Source organism: Hyposmocoma kahamanoa, unplaced genomic scaffold (assembly GCF_003589595.1).
Source record: "Hyposmocoma kahamanoa isolate Upper Pololo Valley unplaced genomic scaffold, ASM358959v1 93, whole genome shotgun sequence".
Lineage (NCBI taxonomy): Eukaryota > Metazoa > Arthropoda > Insecta > Lepidoptera > Cosmopterigidae > Hyposmocoma > Hyposmocoma kahamanoa.
The window spans coordinates 10,617,230-10,637,771 of NW_020654810.1; the positions used below are offsets into that span (position 1 = coordinate 10,617,230).

General features: G+C 37.2%; 2 protein-coding genes across 7 annotated transcripts in view; both read left to right on the forward strand.

Annotated features, from left to right (window-relative positions):
- The first annotated feature begins 5,030 nt into the window (after nt 1–5,030).
- The window catches only part of LOC113237369 (Ca(2+)/calmodulin-responsive adenylate cyclase-like), an 83,472-nt gene continuing 67,960 nt past the window's right edge, over nt 5,031–20,542 (forward strand). For 5 of the 6 annotated variants that reach the window (XM_026473796.1, XM_026473792.1, XM_026473793.1 and 2 more), the window contains exons 1-3: nt 5,031–5,246; nt 5,328–5,660; nt 19,535–19,684. In XM_026473796.1, coding sequence (XP_026329581.1) covers nt 5,031–5,246; nt 5,328–5,660; nt 19,535–19,684 — 699 coding nt within the window. Of the gene's footprint in view, nt 5,247–5,327; nt 5,661–11,351; nt 11,365–19,534; nt 19,685–20,542 lie in introns of those variants that run through there. The other variant, XM_026473797.1, reaches the window with a different exon arrangement.
- On the forward strand, nt 12,230–14,896 carry LOC113237370. The gene is made up of 2 exons (XM_026473798.1): nt 12,230–13,552; nt 14,836–14,896. Exons 1-2 carry the CDS (start codon nt 12,754–12,756, stop codon nt 14,880–14,882), a joined length of 846 nt encoding a protein of 281 aa, XP_026329583.1. The 5' UTR covers nt 12,230–12,753; the 3' UTR covers nt 14,883–14,896.

Genomic DNA, 20,542 nt, shown 5'->3' on the forward strand with positions numbered 1-20,542 from the left:
CATGATAGTTTCAATATAAAATGTCATTTTACTTTAAAAACATGTCGTCCAGGCGTATCTTAATTCTTCACGTTTTAAGAGGATTTTAAAGTAGCTGCGGCAACGTCGCGCGGGTGGCTGCATCCGAGAGTTAAGTTAAGATTCTCGCTTCAAGGTCTGTCCAAGTTGCTCGGGTTTGCATCAATAACACCTCGCGCGCGCAGTGTCGCTAATCTCAAATTCAAGACCATTTCGTGTCTATGAACATAGTAGCAAATACTCCGTGTTGAAAATGCATTTTGAATAGGTATTGTGTGCCAAAATAAGCCAGAATTCATAACAGATATCGATTTTGGTTTACATACGTCATTAATTTCGGTACTTGCCTATCTACGCTGTGGGAGCATGTTAGGTCGGAGTCGAAGATTGTTACTAACATTATCGTTAAGAGCGGTAGCCACGGTCAGGCAACAGACACTGGTTCGAGCCTAAACGGCTCGAAGGAACTTTTCTTTGTGTTTGTTCGATCTTTGTATATATTAATAATAAAACTAAAACAACTAAAAAAACTAGTGGAGTATTTTCACAAAATTCTTTTTCATAAAAACATTACGATATTCAATAAAAAAATGTTTTCCCATAACTACCTATATTTTTATTTTATTTCATCCTCAGTGTGTGTATATATCAGTCGTCCACCCGTTGACACCTGTGTTGAATTGGATTTTTATGAAAATCATTATAATAAAGTTAATGATGGTGGGCGTAATTTTACCTCATATCCTTTATGAGAAGGTTGTTAAATTTGCCGAGCCCAGCCATTTACTGGGTGTGACAGCATGCTAATGAGGTTCCACTTCATTCTATCGGTAATCATATTTATTTATTACGCCTGTTCCTTATGCCTCGAACGCCATAGCGAAACATGTACTGGTGCTTAATCCAAATAAGAGTGTTGCCATTAATTTTGGAACGAAAGACATCAAGTTCATATGTATTCAATCTTTCAATCCCACCGTAAAGATAATTTAATTTCATAGGAAATGAAACAATTTTTCCGGATTTAAATCGCGTATATTTGTTTAAACAACAACAAAACAAAATGTTGTTTCAAACAAACCAACGTTTCGGGGCTTTTACAGGTCTCATGGTTACGGTAGACTGAGGTGGTACGGTCATCAACCAGTTATGTCTAATATTAATGCAAAGTACACGATTTTTTCACTATAGTTAGTTATAAAAGTTATTAATTAAATACCTTATTTTTAATTTTACAAAGAAATATTCCAATTTACGCTACATTACGTTTTGTAAAATATTTTATTGAATGAATTTTTATTAAGTTAAATTTATTATGAATTAATAATAGAAATTATACTAAATTGAAACATACTAATTAGTACTGCAGTCTTACGTCTGTTTGAGATTTTTCATCACAGGAAATACTGGATCTCAAACTGGTGAGACGTAGAAACCATCTTCCCTGTTGAAATTAGGATGTTTTTTTAATTTCAATGGCCTCTCACAACATCCTGGGTAGATAACAGACTTCTTTGGCAAGGACCTGGTTTGTCAAACTTCATTGAATGTGTAGGTTTATTTATGACATGCTCACAGACTGCAGACTTGTTTACGCGACGGTGTTTGACATCAGCTATATGTTCTTTGACGCGGGTGCAAATACTTCGCTTCGTTTGTCCAATATAAGAGAGACCGCACTCACAGTCAAGCTTGTAAATTCCTGCATCCTGTAAGGGGATGTTACATTTCACGGGTCTCAGGAAAGTCACTGAGAAATCTTCCTCAGGGACTTGAAATAGGTCTTGATAGATGCACGCCAGAGGACTCTTCCGATCTTGTTTGTAACACCTCTCACGTAAGGTAAAATGGCAGGTCTTCGCTCGACTGTTGGTGGTTTCACAAGGGGCCTGCGGTATTGGCGTGGAGTCTTCAACTTGTTCGCTTGTAGGACTTGCTTTATATGCTGAAGTTCCCCGGCCAGATGATTACTGTCGCAGACACCATACGCTCTCAAAACAAAGATTTACTCACGGTAGCTAACTGGCTAGGATGGTGATGGGAATTACCATTGAGGTATCTATCTGTATAGGTTTTCTTTCGAAAACAGTATGGCCTAAGGTGTTATTAGGATTTCTTTTAATGAAAACGTCTAAGGCCCGAAACGTTGTTTTGTTTGATTAACAAATATACGCGACATAAATCCGTAAAAATAGTTTCATTTCCTATGTGTAACAGTTGCGAAACTTAACAACTCGTTACTTTAATTTCCTTCTAAAGCCGTGCAAGGAATTTGGTTTCATTATAACTGCATTTTGAAAAAAAAAATGCTAAAATCGGTAAAGATTTTTAACTGTCAGAACGTTTAATAAAATGGAACCTATCAATAAAGCCAGCTTTGCAAAGCTGTGTTATTGCTTGGTGAGAACTTATGTTTCGAGGAACACTTCAGTAACTACATGTTTTAGAACTGGCAGAACGTTTAAGTAACCTTTTATTAACGTCAAGTAAAATTATGGCAAGGCGTCGAAACTTGTCTCGTCATATCTCAACGGTAGAATTCAGAAAGTAGACATAAATGGAGTGACTTCTTTGGGTTCTCCAGTAAAAATGGGTGTTCCGCAGGGCTCAATACTTGGACCTTTCTTATTTCTGATTTATATTAATGATCTGCCATTCTTTGTTAAGGACCATTGCGAAATAGTGTTGTTTGCTGATGACACAACCTTGATTTTTAAAACAGACAGACATGACATTAACTATGACCGTATTAATGATACCTTCTCTAAGGTAGTTTATTGGTTTAATGCTAACAATTTATTGCTTAATGCCAAGAAGACAAAATGTGTTAAATTTGAATTACCTAACGTAAAATCGACTAGTCCAAGCATAGAAATAAACGGAGAAAAGTTAGACCTTGTTAATAAAGCAGTCTTCTAATGAGTGACCTTAGATAGTAAACTTCAGTGGTTTCCACATATATCGTCCTTGGCCAGCAGATTAAGCTCCGCTGCATACGCAGTCCGCAGAATACGTGAGCTTACCGATGTTAGTACTGCTAGACTAGTTTACTTGAGTTACTTCCATAGTATAATGTCCTACGGGATTCTCATGTGGGGTAAAGCGGCAGATATTCAAACCATATTTGTATTGCAAAAACGAGCGATTCGTTCTGTGTACAGTCTAGGCTCTCGGGTATCTCTCAGAGAAAAGTTTAAGGAGACTGGTATCATGACTGTGGCATCACAGTACATTTACTCAAATATTTTATATGCCCGTAAAAATATACATAATTACAATAAGAAAGAAGATATCCATAATATTAACCTTAGAGCTAAGTCCAAACTCATGGTACCACGATTTTGTTTAACCAAGGTAAACAACTCTTTTATGGGGAACTGTATACGTTTTTACAATAAGATTCCGGAGCATATATTAAGTTTATCATTTCCTAAGTTTAAAAACTACATTAAAAGTATTTTGATCGAAAAATCATATTACAAAATTGAAGACTACGTGTTAGATAAAGATGTATGGAAAGACGACATGGCTCCAGAATCCACACAAATTTGATTCAAAGTGTATTCCATAGCATTTAAGTTTAGTTGAAAAGAGCAATCCCTAGAGTTTCTTGCTCGTTCTTCTCAGGGAGGTCTGCGTAGTGAACGAGCAGTAGCTTAAATGTGACGTTTTCAAGTGTAAATTTATTTTACCTATGGAATAAATAATCTTTGACTTTGACTTTGACGTCGACACTAGGTTTCGTTAATATTGTTCCATCTAAGTTCTTACGGTATACGAGTAGCTTTGTACTATCTCTGTTTTAAAAACTCCTTAACGTTGATTCACAAGGTGCTGAGCAAAGGGCCGAATGGATGTGTGCGTTTTTGCCACGTAGTATCAAAGAGGAATTATACTAAACCTTATCTCAGAATCGGATTCATCTCATGGTTAAGATTCCTCGTTTCGTAAGAGGGGCAGTGTCCTAATAGTTCTCGACAATAAGACAAAAAATATTCATAATGATTATTTCTCAAGCACCCGATAGTGCAGGTTTCTTGTAATTTGTGCCTTACGTGTTGTTCGTGAACATTTTGGAATTTTAATTGTATTTAGTTCAATTGTTTTAGTGCGTAACCATTACGGGCTACGACAGAATGACAGTGAGGGCAATGTACTTCATAGTCCTTTGTATCGAGTCATAGACCCATTTGATGTTTTTGTTATACGAGTATTATTTAATTTGTATTTTCGTTTTTTTATATTGTATGTAAATGAATAATTTTGATTTAATGATTTTGAAATGAATTAATCGTAATTATGTGACTATAATCGGCTTGAAATCTTAGAACTAGAATGATAATGTGTGTTAGTTCTTCTTTTTATGAACATGACAGGCTGTAGCAGAATATCAGCGGCATTGTGAAACACCGCCATAGTGCTGAGTTATAGACCTTTTTATCTCACACCACTATTGTTGTTACTAAACACTTACTAATATGTTGAGATTGAGATAAATAAACGATTTTATTATTACTAGGTATTGCGTCTTAGATTTTTGAGAGTAGCGGTCGACCAGCGTAGGCGTACGGTTGCTTCCACAGACATATTTAGATAGGTATATGTCTGTGGTTGCTTCTCAGTTGTGAGGTCAACGGTTCCAATCCCTGTGGCGGCATGAAACCTGCATATCGAAAAAGGTTTACAACCCTTGGAAGACGTTTGAAGTCGCCAACACGCATTGGGCCAGTGTGGAAGGCGATGGCCTACAACAGTTTCCTTACTGGAGTGCCTAATGTTGGGACGTATGATATGTTGATGATGAAGCTATGATTTCTAGGCTACTGCTATTCGTAAATTTGACAAAACTGTTACCAAGTAACTTTAGTTTTACCATAGTATTTTCTTGTGAGTTGTCTAACAGTATATTATGTCATGTAGATAATGTAGACAAGATATGAATGTGTGTTGTGTTTGCAGATGTGGCGGCGTGTGGTGTTGAGGTCGGCGGCGAGGTGAGGCGCGGCGAGGGCATGGACCATTCGGTGAAGGCTATGTCGGCGCGCGGGCCTCTGGCGCGGTTGGTAGCGCGCCACCGCTTCGAGTCTGCCGAGCTGGAGGAACTGTACGCGCGTTACGCCTGCAAGCTGCAGCGCACCTCTGTGGGATCCGCGCTAGCACTTTGGGCTGTGCTGGCCGCTGCACTTGCTGCTGTCGACGCCACTAGAGGCTGGCGCAGAGCACCGCAGGTCAGAACGTACGACGACATGGGATCGATTTTTTGTAGCGGATTGTATGTTTTACCTTTAGTAACATTATATTTGATGCAGGTGGGCGTTTTGGCGGCGCATGCGTTGCTTTGCAGCGGTTTAGCATGGTGGTGTGGGCGTGTGGGCGGCGTGGCGCCGGAGCGGCGGCTTCCACGCGCGTGCTGGTTAGCGCTAGCGGGCGGAGGTGCGGCACTGGCAGCCACATTGCCCGCGTGGGGTCCCGGAGCCGCCGCCGAGGGTGCGGTGCACGTGGTGTGGGCGGTGTTCGCAGCGTACGCACTGCTGCCGGTTGGCACGCCTGTCGCTGCTGGCTTCGGCGTCCTTCTGCCAACAGTGCACACTATCGCCGCCGCTCTCGTCGCTCATCGTTTTCCCTTTCATGCCTGGCAGCAGGTCAGTCGCTCAGAATTTGGTTAAGATATCAAGTCTCCTACTTTTAACTTTTAGTTGTGATTTGACGATTCTTAGACGACCACACGAAGACCATAAATGTCGTGGCAAAAGAGTTAATGTGCTTTTCAAGGGTTTTCGTTGGTGTACTTCAACGAGTTCACGACCGCGACCTCGACCCGCCGTGAGTCAATTGACACGGCTTATGCGTTGTCGTTGTGTAATAAACTTTATGGCCTCACTTGCCACGTAGTGCTAACATTTAACGCATAAACACTAAAGTACAGATCAAATGTTGAACAATGTTACCTAATGTAATCGCCAGGATTTATTACGTAAATATCAAATAAATGAAAAAAAGACGAGAATGTTGCGACTTTATGTTGATGCACACGCTAATCAATGCGTGCATCTCAACTGGTTCACAGTGCCAGACACTACTTTTCAAAGTTATTTTAATTAATAATTTACGATTTTTGCGACACAGAAATGTGCTGAAAATGTGGCATTACGTTAAATATTCATTTAAGAAAAAAGTGCATTACTGTGTTGATAGAATTTTACGCAGTTGGTTGTAGTGTTAATTAATGTAGGCACATATTATGATTGAAAACACATCATTCAACATTCGACGCGTTAAAAGAGGAAAGACCAACAAATACATTTTTCGTTCTGGGTTGTGCTAACAAAAGCAATCCCTGGTAAAACTCTTATTATAGAATCACTGTTTATTTGAGTCATCTTCTAAAAACTGTTACTGATTAAACTTGCTGTATGTCATTATTCGCTTGTCAAAATTCGAGTACTTACAGTGTTCGTGTTCTTATTGGCTTGAGGACAAATTGCAGCGTTGTGTCATAAGGGAGCGGATACGTCGTACATCTTTCACAAGTCTCGTCTCTAACTTTATTCACTTTTTCACATCCGTGTAGTTTAACTCCTCGAGCAAGCTACAAGACTTCTGAACGAGTGTCAATCTCAATGTGCTGAACTGTTCAATGTACGTCATTCAGGTGTTGATCTTTCTTTTTAACTGGTTTTAATAGCATCATTAGTGTACGGGAACTCGTGTTTCATTCCAAATTATGCGTTAGAAGGCAAAACAAGAATCGTATTTGCAGTGCGTGCAGCTCTATGGTATCGATCAGCATTCATTAGCAACATCTGGTTTGTATAAACCAAACCCTTCTTTGCGTTCTTGTCTAAACTCGATGAGAGAAAATACCACATCCGCTGGCTTAACTTTAGCAGAGATTATTAGAGATGTTCGTTTTAAGATCACATTATTTTCCATTTCCATTCAGCCGTTAGTGGGAAAAAATGTTGTAGCCCTTTCACAATAAAATATTCATCTGTTTAAAGGTAAAACTACATAAATGACATTTTTCACAAAATGTCTTTAATTTATATAGCTATGGTAAAGAAATCACTATCTTTCTGCACGTGAAACTCAATAACAAAAAAACTATAAACTTAATATAAGAGTTTTATGTGCAGAAAGATGGTGAGTTTCTTACAAAACACATTGTACTTAATTTGGAGATTTTTCGTGGAAAATGTCACTTATGTGGTTTTACCTTCAAGCAGATGTAGTGTGTTATGTGGAAAAATCTTTCGTTTTTTATTAGTCTTGTAACATGTGCAAGGACTATATAATTTTACGACTGTGATCTATACAGCTATATGAGTTCAATATCAAAGATGTGATTTATTGAGGCCGTGATACTATCAGTTGTCTACAGTAAATGTGCTGGCAATAACCAAAGTTCTCAGCATGGGTTAAAGAAGTTTTCAGCATAATGTTCCGTGGTAGTATAAGTACTTTAGATTGGCACATTTATTACACGGTCCATGTTTCGTGGGTCGGCAATACGTTAAATTAGAATGAATTGTTATATATGAGTTATCCGCGGAAGCTATACATCAGTCGCGCTTATCGCTAATACGAGCAAAATAATAGGAGCAAAGGCAATATGACTGAAATTTAATCCTTATATAAGCGGTGTTCACAATGTTCCGTAAAAATAAAGATAATATAGCAATCGTTTATTTTGATTGAATATCCATGATCCTTGTTTTTGTTATTCTCTAAGTGTAACAAACAGAGAAATTCGCAGTCTGCTAATTCGATCTGTAGCTCAGTTGGTGGAGCGGTGACCCTGTTTGGGCACAGACGCAGGTTTTAGTCCTGGCAGGTCGAAGGAATTTTTCTTTGTTTTCGATCTTTGTATTTATAATTATAACAAACTAGTGGAGTAATTTCTCAAAAAAATAAATGAATATTATCATAATATTCAATAAAAATCAGTCATACTCCACTAATTAACACTAGTAGCCAAGTTGAGGCAACAGTCGCTGGTTCGAGTCCAGTCAGTTTGTATCAATAATAATAAAGTTTGTCGTTGTCGATAATACCATTCGCTTCTTTAATGAACACGAAACAAAACAATCTGCTTGTATAAAAGTTAACTCTACTTAAGCAGAGTTTCACCTTATAAGTAAGTGTAAGCTATAAAATATGTGAATGTGTTCCGTAGCGAAGAAAGTTAATATTTTTTTGTAAATTTATTCATAGCACTGCACTCTGCTGTTGGGCGGTCATCTTTATTTTTGTATCACTGCTTGTCCTACATAAGGGCATGCTCAAACTGCGGGCAAGTTCGTTTCTGTTTCCTCATAATAAAGCTCTGTTTTTACACGTGACGAATTGATTCACTGTCTCTTGTTATTTCACATGGACGAATTTAAAGATCAATTGCACCAACCTACTTAATCACTTTAGATTAGTTTTTGTTGATGAACTCAAAGAGTAGGCATTGAATAGGTAAACCTGGATCTTTTTTAAGATATCTACGGGACGAACAAGTCGTCAACCTGGTAGTAAGCGACCAGTCTATCAATATTAGTTGCAGTGCCATTCACAGCTGTGTGTCGCAAAGATCTAGTGGCACTACCACTACGCTCGGGAGACCCTGAGACATAAGTTGACAAGTCCCATGTGCCTTCCAGATAAAAAGGTTTTAATTAAGAAATGACTATAAATTCGTCCAAGCTCTAACTCATTATGAGAAGAGCATTGCTGCATTTTTAATAAACGGTCCAACCTGGAGCTTCATCATCTATTTAATTTCACGCGATTAAAAAAAGACTCTTTCTTATTACAACGTAATTACTCAATATGTAGATACGTGCAAAATAAATAAATGAAACAAGTCACGGTTGCCAATTTTATGACATTGTGTATATGCAAATGAGTTGGATATGTTGACGTAAACCACAAAAGTAGAAAAAAAATTAATTATGATTACATGGTTTTAAATTGAGTCATATCGTGTTCTCGCCTCGTTCACCTGTTTTCCAGACGTCAAGTACATCGGACGATATCTGTCCAATACACCTACATGTTGATGTAGTGTTGTTGTCACCAGACCTGACGGGCCATTTACAACGCCGCGGAGATGTAATGTAGTCGGACAACTGTGCTTTCTTGTCACGGCCGCTTGTGAAATTCGCATTCGGATTAGATTAACTGGATATCGCATTGAGGAGGAGTTTACTGACACTAGTGATGAAAGAGCCTCAGTCTTTTAAGGCCTTTTTAAAAACCTCGACTAATTTTTAACGTCTCACGACTAGTCTAGTCTTTTTCCTTCAAGTCCTGAGTCATAAGACTAAAACTGAAGACTAATTCGATTCGAAATCTTTTAACCCTAGGAAGAGATTTATAGGACTAAAACGACTAAAACGACTGGCGCCTTAAAGCCTCGGGAGTCGCGAGTCATGAGCCGTATGGCGTGATTTTATTTGTACCCACAAAATATATATTTTACGATTGACGGATAACTTTAACGTACCTTTGTTCACAGAAGTCAGTTAATTATAACCAATTCAAGAATTTGTTTTTTAGGAATTATTTGTTCCTTTAACATAATAGTGAATGGATACAGAACCCAGCAGTCAAAGTATTTAATCAAATTTTAGTGTCTGATACTGTCGTTTGACCATAATGATGAATGAAACATGCTATTTATGAACGTATTAAGTGGAGGTCCACAGTCTCTGCCTACCCCTGAACGGGTGACAGGCTAGATATTTATGTATATGTTTGTTCTATGTATTACAGATAAATTGTAACTCACTACTGTGCACGGGTTTCTAAAGAAGTTTAAATAAAAGTACCAGGACTTCATAATAAGAAAAGTGGTTACAGACCAATATTACATAAAATAAAAAAAGAGCACATTAGAACTGGATTTCCATAGACTTTTAAATGTTGGTTGTATTTCATTATTTTAATTTACTCGCAGAAAAAGTGTTGTATGCAATCATTATATAATTAGGACTTAAAATCTCGTACCTATTGCTTAGATCACTCTTTGAATCCTAATTTTTATTGTAAGTAAATAAACGTGATTATTTACTACATACTACGTCATTTTTATTTTTAAACTTCGGGTTTAATAAGACATAAAATAGGTATAAGTCGTTTAAGTCGTTCAAGTCGTTTACGTCGTACAAAGTCGTTTAAGTCTTTTAGTATAACGACTGAGTCTTATTAATAAAAACTCGAACCTCCAGTCTTAATTTTAGAGTCGAGTCCTGTAAAATCGAGTCGAGTTGTTATAAAACGCCTTAAAAGACTGAGTCTCTTTCATTGCTAACTGACACATTCAACTTTCTCACAAACGTTCCGACATAGACTGTGTCGACTCTTATCTTCGAATATCTGCGATTATATGAATTTACACTCCTCCTTCGTGTATGTCAAAATTACAATTTAAAATATTGTGCTTCGTTGCGATGATATCCTGTGTACTAGCGATGAAGTCTTTGCCTCTTTGTATCGAAAAAAAATATATAAAAATTGTAAAAAAAATACATTCAAAAAGAAGTTTGAAAATGGCCACTGTAGATAAAACGATTTCCCGCGAAAAAATGTCAGAAAATTAAACTATTGAAAAATATTATCATCTAAAATTAGGCAGTATGTATAGGCCAATTAGATGCCTTAGCCTGTCCGAAGGTCGAATAATTTTGCTACTATTAAATTATTCAAATTCTTCCTTAACCTAATTTTTCTTTCTTTTACGTGAGATACATATAAATACTGTTAGTACGGCTTGCGACGTCTACAGAAACAATTTACTGGGAAGTAGTGAAAGCATTACAAAATGATATAGTTTGTAGTAAACGGTGTTTTCGTAGTAGTAAGTGTGACTATGCCGTGGCGAAAACAAGTTCTATTTGCATAATGCGAACAGTGCATTCTCCAATGTTCGCCGATACACGAAGTAAATTAATTGGTCATTACGACCACACAGAGCTAACTCTATAAGCTTTTAAAAAGGCACCCTGCTGTGATTCGTTTCTTTTACTACATAGACTGAATGCACAGAACATGCGCTACCGTTCACGAGTTTCTACAAGTTTTTTTTTGACATAATTAAGTATATGTGTGTAAATTATGTATCATAATTATTTTCTCATTGTAACCTTAGTTTGTCATGTTATGCATCGCCTGTTAATTATTCTGAACCCGTTTGACTGGTAGAAAATGCCTAATGGCATTAAGTCCGCAATTTCTACTATTTTGTGCGCAATAAAGTATAAATAAAGAAATAAATATTTTGACAACCTCGGTGGCCTAACGGTTTGCACTGTGGGCGCTGAGGCGGAGCCGATGAGGCGGTCCCGGTTTCGTTTCCCGGTAAGACCAATTTGCGAAATTAAGTTTTATAAATTGGTTCCTATCTAGGTGTTCTGGGTTTCCCACAGTAATTCTGTTGCTCTAGTATTCATAGCACAAGGAATTCCCTAGTTTGAGACCAGACACTTGATGTGATCGTTTGGCACATTAAAAAATAAAAGGAAAATCACGGAGTTGGGTGCTTTTCAAAAACTCCAGGACAGTTTCCCATCCACGACAAACAGCTAAGTAATCTGGATCAACATTTGCTGTGGCTATTTTGTTTTTTTCTTTTCTTTGAAGTTCTTTACGTTAATATTATGATTTAACACTATTTGTGGGGTACCTCTGTATTTCTAATATTCAATTTTATTTACCTCCACTTTAAGTAACTTTCCATTCGATTTCTAAAATTTTTTGTAAGGTATTTTAACCAAAATATATTTTTGTGTCCGCTGAAATCGTCAATTTTGATTTCTGTCAAAGGAGACGTTTCGTTCTAAAATTTTAATGCTTTTTTTGTGGCTATAGATTCAAGCCTTTTTAGTCGAAATGTTATATATATTGAAATTGTTACTTTAGTTTTATTGTATTGTTTTTTTATATACTTGCAAGTGAGTTCATGTGCATTGCCATTTTCATAATGCCATTATTGTTTTGCCAACGCTCGCTGGTGGTTATTTTGCTTTTGTTATTTTTTGGTTTGTTTGGATAGTTTAGTTTATACCCATCGCGTTTTATTGTTTATAAATTATATATTAAGTAGTATATTCATTTATTTATTTTTTTTATTTTTATTTGTATTAATATTTGTTTCGCCCTTTTTTTTAAATTATTGTTATTAATTGTAATATGTCTATTAGTTCTAATTATTTTACTGATAACTCATCTGATGAATTTGAGAGTGCCTGTAGTGACATTTCTATCTCTTCTGACTCCGATACCCATTCGCTAGATATTAAGCTGCAGTCAATATTTCACACAAAATCTAAATTTCTCAATGTGGTGCATATTAATGCACAGAGTGTTCCTGCACACATTTCTGATCTAAACTTGACATTTAATAATAGAATAGTGGATGTGATCTTGGTTTCCGAATCTTGGCTCAAACCGGCATTACCGTCCCCACTTTTTACACTCTCTGGGTACAAATTATATAGAAACGATAGGGTTGGGACTGGGGGTGGTGGTGTGTGCATTTACATTAAAGACCACATACCATGCTCTATCATCAGTCAGTCTCCTAACACTTCCACTGGGTTGTTGGAGTATTTGTTTCTGAGGGTTACCTTACACCATACCAATATTTTAGTGGGAGTGGCGTACAGCCCTAGTGTTAATGTAAATTATTTCGACTCATTTGAGACAACACTTGAATCATTGAGTGCTTCTTATGATCATGTAATTTTGATGGGTGATCTTAATACATGTTTATTAAAGGATAACGTTCGATCTGCCCGCCTTAACTGCCTTGTAAACTCGGTCAACTTTGTTTTGCTCCCACTCACTGCTACCCATCATTCACCTAACTGTCAACCATCTCTTTTAGACGTACAGATAGTCTCGAAACCTAACTCTGTACTTTTACATGGACAAACCACTGCCCCATTCTCCTACCATGACCTTATTTATCTGTCATACCGAGTGCGCACCCCTAAACCCAAAACCAAAGTCAGGTTACAGCGTAATTTTCGTGCCATCTGTGTAGATCGCTTGAGGGACGACTTCTCTAGGATTGACTGGTCTTCATTATTTGAAGCTTGCACGGTCAATGAAAAGATTAAAATTTTCAACTATCTGTTATTAACGCTGTATAACACTCATGCCCCTCTCAGACCTGTGCGGGTCAAGCATTTGCCTGCGCCTTGGCTTACGCCAACCATAAAGAAATGCATGCAACGACGAGATAAGGCCAAGTCAATCTTAAAGAGGTATCCCAGTGATGATAATCTGCTCGCGTATAAAAGGCTGCGCAATCTTTGCAACAGATTGTGTCGGGATGCCAAACGGCGTTACATCCATTCTTCAATTGAAGGCTTGTCTACGGGTCAGACCTGGAAATTCTTAAGATCGCTTGGTGTGGGTAAAGACTGTGATTCCACCGTTAACATTCCTGACCTCAATTTACTTAATAAACATTTTACTAACCCACCACTTGTAGTAGCCAGCTCTGTAAAAGTAGCGACACTTGCCTCTCTGGGCACTATTACCAGTCCTGATTGGGAGCCTTTTTCTTTTCGTGAAGTCACTGAGGCAGAGGTTAAAAAGAATGTCCTATCTATAACTTCCAAAGCCGTAGGGGAAGATGGCATATGCCGTGATATGCTTATACCTATCCTGGATGACGTTGCTCCCATTATCTCTCACATATTGAATTGTAGTCTTACACATAGCGTCTTTCCTAGTAACTGGAAATTAGCTCACGTCATTCCCATCCCTAAATCCACTACTCCTACGGCTTTATCCCATTTCCGTCCTATATCCATCCTTCCATTCCTGTCCAAGGTCCTTGAAAGCACTGTTCAAAAACAACTTTTTTCATATGTCTCTTGTAACAATCTAATAAGTCCCTATCAATCCGGTTTCCGCCCTGGTCATAGCACAGTTACTGCTTTGCTAAATGTCACTGATGATATTCGCCATGCAATGGATAATCGATTGTTCACCGTTATTGTTTTACTGGACTTTAGCAGTGCTTTCAACTCTGTCGATCATGACATCCTTCTTGCCATTCTCCACTCCGTCAACATCTCCCCTGCTGCTATCGCCTGGTTCTCGGATTACCTTCAAAATCGCCATCAAAGAATCAAGAATGATGACTCTTTTTCTGAGTGGTCTCCTCTGACCTCAGGTGTGCCACAGGGTGGCGTACTCTCACCACTTCTTTTCTCTCTGTTCATAAATGAGCTTTCAAAATTGATTACTTCTCCATTCCATTTATATGCAGATGACCTGCAAATTTACCGACATTTTGATGTGGCCAATTCCGACTCTGTCATTGAAGCAGTTAATAAGGATCTACTGGTGGTGAAGTCCTGGGCGGACGCATTCGGATTACTTGTAAACCCTATGAAGTCACAAGCAATTATTGTAGGTAGCAATAGATTGTATTCTAGGTTGGACTTTGATAATCTCCCCAAAGTTTCGTATGACGGAGTGAACCTAGCATATACCGATAAAACAAAGAATCTTGGCCTCATAATTGACCGTACATTGTCTTGGAGACCGCAGGTAAATGAAGTTAGTCGGCGTATGCACTTTACTTATATTTCACTGAAGCGGCTTCAATTTTTCCTGCCGTTCGATACCAGAATTATGCTCGCTCAGACTTTACTGCTACCTGTTCTCGACTATGCCGATATTTGTTATCTGGATGCCAATGAAGAGTTGCTTAACAAACTGGAACGCCTGCAGAATCTGGCTATACGCTTCATATTTGGTCTACGTAAGTATGACCATATCTCTGAGTTTCGATCCAAATTAAAATGGCTCCCAATCCGACTTCGCAGGGACTTGCACATCCTTTGTCTACTTTATAAAATCTTACACTGCCCACAGCTTCCTCACTACCTACGTTCCCGCTTTACTCTCTTATGCCCCACTTCCCGCCCAAAACGAACTTGTGACACTAGAACTCTTGAACATCCCCAGTCCAACTCTAATTTTTTCCACTATTCTTTTACTGTCAGTGCAGCTCGTATGTGGAATAAATTACCAGCTAGTATTCGTGACAGTCCATCGGTTGCAATATTCAAACGCAAATTATATGAGCACTTACTGTTACACTCAGAAGTTAATCGGTGAAATAAATACAGACTAATAATAATTTGTTTAGATTTTAGTATAAATATATATATATATATATATATATATATATATATATATATGGATATATTTATTTATGTAAAGTTTATGTAGGTATATATATTTTTATTTATATTGTCTTCATTAATATTTATTTGTATTTAGAGGTATATTTCTTAAATTTATTGTACAATTTCATCCCGCTGACTTGCTTTATTCACCACGGCTAGGGTTGGCTGGAAGAGATCTCTTCTAGAGATAAGCTCACCTTTGTGTACAACCTTTCTAATATGTAATTATCCATGTAATTTATTTGTGCAATAAAGAATATATAAAATAAATAGTTAAGGACACCCATATTCTACTTCTGTACCTAGTCCCTGAACGTGTTTGAGTTTTTAATTCACCATAACAACAACTTTGTCATGGAAATGTGAAACATTCTGTAATATTATCTTGTAAACGAGAATGAGAATTAACAGTCATTTAATTAGAATAAGTAATGCTTAGGAAAATTTCTCGTTAATTGTAGCCGTGCGTATTCTTAAAGAAATTACTGACATTGAAAGAAAGTTAATAGCATTTCTTATAAAAGTACTTTAACTTTACCTTCTAATACAGAGTGACGTAAGTGAACAAATACCTGTAAACGATAATTGGACTCGAGGATCATTGCAACAATTTCTTTTTAACGAAGTCATAGCGTGGAACCGTGCGTAGTGCCGCATAATTAAAGTAAATGCACCTCGTGTAGCAGAGCTCGTTCAATTGCTTTGTGCTCTTGGAACGAGGAGCGTTGTGCAAACATCTATATAATACACCCAGCTCCTTACCCGCACTTTTCCGTGAAAAGGTGCGAGTGTTTTCATTGAGTTTAATTGAATTTCCGTTTCGGGCGTGAGGGCACTTCGTTTGGAAATTGCACGTCTGTACACAGTTACTCGGCGTGTAAACACGAATTCATTTCATCAAACGTAATCTGGCTGAATCACTTTATTAATGAGTTTTGTAATTGAAAAATTAAAGCGGTCAATTTACAAAACTTTATATCTGATTTCAGAGATTTGTATAGTTAAGCGCCAACAACGTCTATAAAGCTCAGGTTGACTCATTCGGGTCGTCGTCTTTGATTGATAGTGCTCCATTTGCTGAACAATTTTTTACAAACTGTCGTTTTGTAACCGTTGGTTAATGTTCAGATATTTAGATAAAATGTAATAAATCGCCTGTTACATTGCCATTTGTGTAGTCTTATTAAGAGAAAATGGTTTATAGTAGTCGCGTTGGTGCCTGTGGAAGGTTCTGTCGCCTGGTGTCGTGTAGATACAATGGCGATAGACCGTCTTGTTGAATTACAGACCTAGCCTTGTTTAGTTTTTTATCAGTGGTAGCTCGCCATTCCGGCAGCCTTAAACATTTCGCCTTGAATGGCTGCAAGGTTGGCTTCGTATCATTGTACATATTTATTGCTGGTTGCAATTCTCGGCTTAGGAATTTAGTTGTACTTAACTGGGAGTGAGAAATAATTTTTCGAGTTGGGTCAAATTTTGAAGTTTTGCTTGTTTTTTAAAAATGATAGATCACGCAGGCAAGGTTTTTGATTATTCATGAAAATATTCATAATTTTTTAATGATCATTTACTGAAAATGTACGTTTAGTTTAGGTAAGCAGTCGCCTTGGCAGGAGCGTGTTAACTGTTATTCTTGATAATTTAAATAATTAAGTCTCTATTAATGATGGCGACTGAAAAACAACACTTATGCTGAGTCAAGTATCTATTCATTCGCGATTCCTTCTTTTTGTTTTTGTGTGCAGTCTGTTCATTTTTATTTTTCTTGTTTATCCTTGACTACAAAAGCTCCCAGATAAGACGCCGGGCCCTCTGATGGACCCTGAGTCTGGGCATGGATTCACCGGGGCCTGTGGTAGTTTCAGAGACGGACATATTCGGGGCGTTCGTCTCGCGTGCAGCTAGCACGTGTTAGTAGTGGTTTGGACGAGGATTTAAGCGAAAGGGCGTGCGGGGCATGTGAGTTGTTCTTTAAGTTAGAATCACCGTTATCTCCGTTACTAGTCCGGATAACTAGTAGAGGACAACTTACATATCCTCTGGTCGCACGGACAGGCGTCGGGAAGTGAGTGTGCCTACAGCTCCGTTACCAGTGAGGAGAGTTGGTAGTTGAATTTAGATTCAATGGCTTAGCGGTTGCAACCGTTATTTGTCCAATGCACAACAGGAAGTGAGCGTGATAACAGCTCCAGTACCTATCTAGAAAATAGGGAGAGTGCTGTACGTGCACCCTGAGCCGCTCACCCGACACACTAGCGTTTTGAGAACCGGATGAACTCTGTGACAACGATCGGTGACAACCCTGTCCACGGGTTGATCTAGGATCAGGACCTGAACTTTTAAGGTACCTGTGCATGCACAGGTTGTAGTGCCCTTCCCAGTGCAGGGAGGGTCACTTTAAACAAAACTTATATAGAAATATACGGAACTGTTAATTTTTATTATTCAAGATGCAAAAGATTTGAAATATCAAATTGTCCAAGTACTGAATGAAATATGGAAATGTAATGCATTACTTTTCCCTTATTTGCAGTTCTACAACAGTTTTTTTAGTCCTCGTCTCAACGTTAAAACTAATAAAGCTAAGTATTTAATAGTAGTTTTAGGGTCGTATTCCAAAACTCTACTCAATGTTCAAGTCAGGACTTGAGTATGATTTCAAGCACTGGAAATACGACCCTAATGGCAAGGACTTGAGTATGATTTCTAGTGCTTTAAATCATACTCAAGTCCTGACTTAAGCATTGAGTAGAGTTCTGGAATACGACTCTCACTATAAACAAAAGTTATGTAGAAATATACGCGACTGTTAATTTTTATTATTCAAGGTGCAAAAGATTTGAAATATTCAATATTCAAATTGTCCAAGTACTGAATAAAATATGGCAATGTAATACATTACTTTTATCTGCGGTTCTACGACATTTTTTTGTGGTCCTCGTCTCAACGTTAAAACTAATAAAGCTAAGTATTTAATAGTAGTTTCAAAATACGTAAAAGTGATCACATTTCACCGCATCTAGTTCATTACTCTAGATTACTAAAATTTGCCTGATTTGTACAACTTCTAAACAAGTTTAGAGTTCCGATTTGCCTTTTTTCATAAACTGAAACCAAAGAGAAGTTTTTGTACCTTGTGGGAACGGAATCATTTATAAATTACCTGTTTATACTCTGGTGAGGAATTCTGATTTTTACAAATACACCGTTTCAAGGTGTGGAATGATTTTCACAGCCTCATGTTTTTTCAGTACGCACTTCCTGTGAAATATATTTTATGTGGCTCTTGTCTGATAATCTTTGGAGTCTGTGTAATTGGGTATAATATTAATATTTGTATAGGAAATCGAGTTCTTAGATTTTCGTCATTGCTACACATGGGATCTATTGCCATGTAGTAGCAGGTACCGTGTGATAGTACGCACCATGCAGTAATAGGTAGGTGCCGTGTAGTGGGGTAGCCAGTCGTGACTATGGGATCTGTAAAAAGCTGGTTTTTTTTTAAAACAAAATACGCAATTTGGATCCGAAAAAACGTTTACATTTTGAAAAAACGTTTTCACGTTTTCATTTACAATCTATGTATATAGCAATTCATTATTTTATGCTTGCTATTAAGTAATCTGCTACAAATCTACTGCGAACCGTGATCGAGATACCGACATTTTTATCTCCAACCACTATTAATTGTCTGATCTAAACTATGTGTAATGCAATTTATAATTAATAATAATAATTAATAATTTATAACCGTTTTTATTATTAAAACATAGGCTAAAATTACAGGTGTAGTATCCACAAAAGCAGTTTTTTATAATCTCTATTATCTTTCATCTGTAACATAGCAAGGATCAAAGTATATTAATGCTGCAGATGATCGCACCAGTCATGTCAATCTTCGTGTCCAAAACAACACTGCCTTGCAAAAGTTTATTTTCTATAAACAAATAGCCGTCAATCAAAGCCTATGTTATTAAAAGTATTTCTTTGAACCTAGTTTTATGAAACAGTGTGTCAGTATTACAAACGACCCCGGACCTGGCTGAATATTGTTTGATTTTTCAGTCTAATCGGTTCGTAGATTTGTTTTGTTAGTAGGTTCACCTTGACCACTTTTGATACTTCTTCATTATTTATATACAGATTGTATAAAAACTAAATTTTCATTGATTCAGATGCAACAACTCAAGTTTCAACTCTCAAGTGTTTCTTTGTTCAAGTAAACGGTTTGCCATGCTAATCAAATCTGTCGACATTAACTTCAATTGCTTTTACGTCTATTAATGGATTTAACAGAGTGTTTATTTATAATGCAGATGGTGGGGAACGTGGTGGTGTTCGTGTGCGTGAACGTTGTGGGGGCATTGATGCACTCGTTGATGGAGACAGCGCAGCGGCGCGCCTTCTTAGACACAAGGAATTGCATCGCTGCTAGGCTCGACATGGAAGATGAAAATGAAAAGCTTGTAAGTTTCGTTCGTGATTAGTTCTAAAAACTGGAAGTAGATGTTGAATCTTGAAATGGCGGAGCTTATTTTTAAGTGTCGCATCATACCCAAATTATAAGTACTAAGCCTACAGGATATAAATTGTGAGTTACAAGTAAAATTTTGCGATTCCAAAAATACTCAGTCTGCACTTTACACGTGTAAATAATTAAACCAAAGAGAAATGTATGCAATAAAACTGTTAATACAATTTTTTTTTAATGTTTTGAGTAATCGCTATTAGCGTTTCAGCCATTGACAAGGAGAGCGAATAAAAAGTTTTCCATCCTCTAAGATAAAAACCACAGATTTATAGATAAAAACAAACTCAAATTATTATTTATAGAACAAACTAAACTTTTTGCAATATAAACGTAACTGAGACTACTTTTGTTTCATGCCAATGAGAAGTGAACTCAAGATAGAGGATGGTTCATAGTCTAAGTCAATTTTTTTTTAATAAAGTTTATGGCCCAGTTGCAAGGCCTTTAGGCGAAGTCCTATTCTATTTAGAGTTCTTGATTTAAAAGTTAATTTTAATCTATTATATAAAACAGAGAAGAAATTGTCTCGTTTGTCAGATGACATCATGTAAAGGAACTACCAAACAGAACTAATAAAAACAAAAGAGTTGCAAACGGGAAATAAAATCGATCAAAGTGGATAATTGTTAGATGTTTTGATTGCTCACCACTTCTCCATTTAGTTAAGATTTTTTGACCATGTCGAAATCAGGTTTCCTGTAAAAAAAGTGTTCAATTTGTTAAAGGTAAAGTGGGAATTCGCGTAGCATATTCTTCCTCTTTAGTCTTGCGGAAAATGTGAAAAATATCCTAT